Here is a 4,663-nt window from a genome sequence, read left to right on the forward strand (position 1 = left end):
TTCCAGAAGCCTGATCCTATCTTAACGTCACAGACACTGTACCGTGCCTGCTGCACTGCTGTTACAGCCATACTGCCACTGTCCTCTAACTGCCAGCTTTGTGTCATTTCCTTCAAAGGGCTTCCTAGCACAGCAGGCAAGGGCTAAGGAAACAGTTTCAGAACATTGTAACACTTCAACCTTTTCTTCATGGCAAGATTTAAGATCCCGAATGCTTTTCTAGATATAGCCAGAGCCAGGCTGTATGGAAGAAAGTCAAAGGAAACCAAAATTCAAGGCCTACTGCTGAAAAGAAATACTAATTTTTAGAAAGCCCTTCTGAACTGCAAGTAGAAAAAGTTGAAGGAACCACTTTACATCATACCAGTATAAAACTTTAATGTCGTATTTTCTAATCTACAAGAAAACCAAATGAGAAAAATCTGTATGAAAATATACAGTAAAGTGTTTTTTCAACATTGCAAAAATTCTTCATATAGTCAGGTATGTACATAAGGAAGTTGCAGAGACTTGCAGAGTCTCATTTTTAAGCAGTTCCTATGTACTCCCTTCTATATGTAAAACATAACCTGTAACACCTTACACATCCACAAGTGTATTCATAACATACTTCTAAGTGTATTGTATCTTTTACATAGATTTCAGATTGATCATGACTGTTCTGCTGCTTACAACCAGAAATCAACAGAAGTTTACGTTACCACTGATGAACACCTTCTCAAGAATATTACAACTACATCGCTTGCGAATGGTAGCATTCCAAAGCAAACAAATTTCACATGTACGGAGCCCAGCCCATATACATCTGGCAGAGCAGGTTGTCATCACTTGCTTCTTGAATAAGGTAATGAACATGCCCTTCAATAGATAAGGGTAATCCTTTTATTCTGTTTCTAGTCTTAATGACACCTTGCAGCCGTTGTTCTATATCAAGGACGTGGGTTTTAGCCTGGAAACAAAAAAAGAAAAAAATTTGCTACTGTGCATGAACTTTCACTTCTTAAAATTAAAGAATATTTATTAGGATGTGTTTGAAATTTGTATGCTAATTTAATACAAAATCCAGACGTCTATACAAGTTACTTTGAAAATAAAGGATACTAACTTTTCAAAATCATTCTTTAAAATGGATAGATTATTGGTCAAGTTATAACTTTTGCCTTGCATTTTTACAGATAAAATTCACCAGAGAAGATGGAAAAATCTATGCAAATGTATTTGAAAATGTTAGAATGCTTTTCATACAATTACTTTCAAATAAATGGAAAATTTTCCCAGCGTTTTTCTTGGAATTTTGGATAAAACTGAGGAAGATACCTTGTCTGGAAAATTTAGACCAAAATGAACTGAAAATTAAGAATTCTAATAACAGGTTATGCTGAGCAACTCAAAATGAGCTGTTCCGAGTCCCACTAGAGGAGCTAGTTCATACCAATTACTCTCTCAAATTTTCTTTTAAAGCTCAAGCATAACATTGGCCTCTATCCAGAAAAAACAGTTAACACACACAGCTATGTGGGTGATCCAGTAACTGAAAGAAAGGGTATGTAGCCACAGCCTGGTTAGTAATTGTCTGAAGACCAGAAATCTTTCTGTGCTCAAATAGCTCAGTTAAGCTGTTGTAATACAGCTTCAACACTGTAGTTTGTCCTTATCTTAGCTACTGTGTTTATGAGTGTTCCCTAAGTTTTATCTGCTATTACACATAATTATTTTCACTAAATATTCCTTTTAAAGCAAAAAGAGACAAATCAGAATTTTTGCAAAGGGGAAAGAGAATAAATACTACAGGTTGTGCAAGATATATTTTGGACGGACAATATAGTATTTATCAGCGGCTACAAAAGAAACAGTACATATTAAATCCTAATTTTAAACAAGTATTCCTCACATGTCACAAGGCACATATATATTCAATAATAAACATCCACTCATGAGAAGCACAAAAAGATGCATGGAAAGGACTCCAGACGTGCATCGCTCTAGGTCTGGAGGACCGTGCAACAGTCAGTGAGGGGAAGCAGGAGCCTCATCCATCCTATTGCTTCTCTTGATTACATCCTTGATTTAGTAACACTAATAAGAGAATTATAGGCTCTATTTTGTTTGTTTCTTTAGGAGATAAAGTACATTTTCTATATATAAAAATGGTCTCTTTGTAGATAAAAATTATGAACAGAGATAATAAAAAAGAAACAACCAGAGGAATTTTTAAATGCAAGAAAAAACCAAGTTAAGGTTTATTTAGAATATATATAACTTGCAACCATAATGGACATTTGACATTCAAATACCTTATGCTATCTTTGTTTTCAACTAACCTTTTCATTGACAACTTCTCCAGTTTCGTTCACCTGTGCTTTTGTGTTCCCTTTAACAGGTTTACTCCATTCCACAAGAGGATCATGGAGAAAAGTCTTTAAGACACTAAATAAATTAAAAAATACAGAAAGGATAAAATACCAATAATACATTTAATTTTCAAAGCAAGAAAACTGAGAAGAGTCTAAAATTAGAGCTGAATATTTATATTGTTTTATATATAACTGCATGTTACAGTAAGACTGAGCTGCATGATAGGCAGATGCTGGAACTGGCATGTTCACCAGCAGTTACTGTTTCACATGTTTAGACTACAGACAGCTTTTTCAGAGTTTGCAACAAAACCAGCTGCCGTACCTCATTAGAGGCTCCCTTTGATCACGCATAAGCCTCATTGTGACTTCACAGGCTCTTCGGAAGAGACCTTCTGTTCCCATTGGACCCATTCCATTAACCATGTTGTGAGTGAGACGAAAAGGAACGATTTCCGGAACCTCAAAAGTTTCTCCCTTTACATTGATAAAAGAAGATTATTCCCTAAGCATTTTAAGGATTATTAAAGTAAAAGGTAACATTTGCATTGTTTTTCGGTTTTTTCCCCATCTTTGTCAGTGGCAGTCTCCTAGCTGACAAGAGATATTTACTCAGATCAGAGTCCTTCTCAGCTGTTAAAGGGGAACTAGAATGAATAAATGATATCAACACCCAAATAACCTTTCCCCCCAATTTTAATGCACTAATACAGGGTATAAAATTTTGTTCTAAAAATATACCGCTGCTCTGTAGTCTCATACAAAATGCTAACTTTTATAATACGCAAGTTAGCTTTAAAACATTTCTTTTTTTAATTAAGGGTTATGGAGGACAATTCGGGCTTACTAAAAAGAAAGCACGAGAAATAAACCAACAATATCCCTATTTCACTTATCTGAATTAGAAAGGGCACATATTTCACACCAAGAACATCTTTCAACAAAAACACCAAAACTCCAAATTCCACTCCAGCCACAATTTCTGCTGTTTCTTTTTACAGAACCATTGGAATTTTTGTGCTGAAGTTGTGTGAGGAAAAACAAAGAAACTCTTCAGAAAACTGAATTCTGAATGTAGCAATTACAGCTTTGTTTGGAGGGTGGTAGTGTAGAGAGGAGAGTCACAAAATACAAACACCCTTAAATTTGTGCCATTTCAGTGTATCCACATCAACTCCTCTGGTACTAGCTAACTCAAAAAGCTGGCTTTCATCAGTGCAGTATACAGAACAATCACATACTCTTTACATATCCCAGACTGTTTGGTATAAATAAGTAAGAGAGAGAGAGCACAACAGGTATGTTAAAGTAACAGAAGTGGAAAAAACCTAAGACAGCAGTTTATAACTTACATGTGTGTAAAATAAAGACCGAGTTCAGCAAGTAGCATTTCTCACCTTATTGAAAAGGCAGTTGAAATCCACATGCACACATTCGCCAGTCAAAGAATCAAACAGGATGTTTTCACCATGACGGTCTCCTAGACCAAGTATGTAACCTACCATTGACATCACTGCAACAGAACGACAATAGGCTGACCTACTATTGTACCTGTGGAAATAAGAATCAATATGTCTAAGTCACTTCCTTGGGTTATCTGTTTTCATTCAGTAATACCATTACCATTTAGGGAAAGATACAAAGTAGATATTCTTGAGCCAGCCCAATCCCAGTCACTCACCATGAAGTAGGATCAGGAAATGTTCTAAGAAACCATTCATGAAAGAGAGGAGGATGACGAGGCAGAAGGACTTCTTTGAACATTTTCAGCTTTTCAGGCAAAGGTGCTGACTTCGGAAGCATGTGCTGACGCAATTCTTTTCCGGTCATATAGATACCTGTAACAGACCTCCTCAATTAGGCAAAAGAAATGCCCAAATATAAAGCCTTATATGTACTACAATACAATATTTTAGAGAAGAGAAACATCTCCATGGAGTTGAAATAAATGGAAAATAACCCATAGAACGTGTTAGTGCTGGGGTACTGGAAAGTAAATTTCAAATCATCATCTTAACTGAAAGAGAAGACCTGGCAAACAAGCTGCTAGTTTTACCAATTGCCATGGGGTGGAATAGGGGGAACACATACAAAAGACCCCTACCCTTACAAAACCATACATTATATTCAGCTGAGATGCTTGGAGTTCCAAACTCACAGATGTCTGCATACATCCAGATAATGTGTGACATTTTTCCCCAAAATTTTATTGTACTGACCAGAAAGTTGCTTTCTTAATAATAAATTCAAAAGAAATCTGAGCTTTTCTCTGGAAAGTTGCCATACTCTCAGCCTTGCTTCAATTATAT

At 35.9% G+C, this 4,663-nt stretch overlaps 1 protein-coding gene across 1 annotated transcript; it reads right to left on the reverse strand.

Annotated features, from left to right (window-relative positions):
* Positions 1-622: 622 nt before the first annotated feature.
* On the reverse strand, positions 623-4,192 carry LOC104463205 (serine/threonine-protein kinase ATR-like; the record flags this gene model as incomplete). Its single annotated transcript, XM_010075439.1, has 5 exons — positions 623-949; positions 2,322-2,427; positions 2,680-2,831; positions 3,752-3,905; positions 4,036-4,192. Coding segments are annotated over 5 exons (743 nt in total), but the record flags the coding sequence as incomplete, so codon positions are not given.
* Between the last annotated feature and the right edge of the window lie 471 nt (positions 4,193-4,663).

The sequence above is a fragment of the Pterocles gutturalis genome, unplaced genomic scaffold (genome assembly GCF_000699245.1).
Source record: "Pterocles gutturalis isolate BGI_N339 unplaced genomic scaffold, ASM69924v1 scaffold38781, whole genome shotgun sequence".
NCBI lineage: Eukaryota > Metazoa > Chordata > Aves > Pterocliformes > Pteroclidae > Pterocles > Pterocles gutturalis.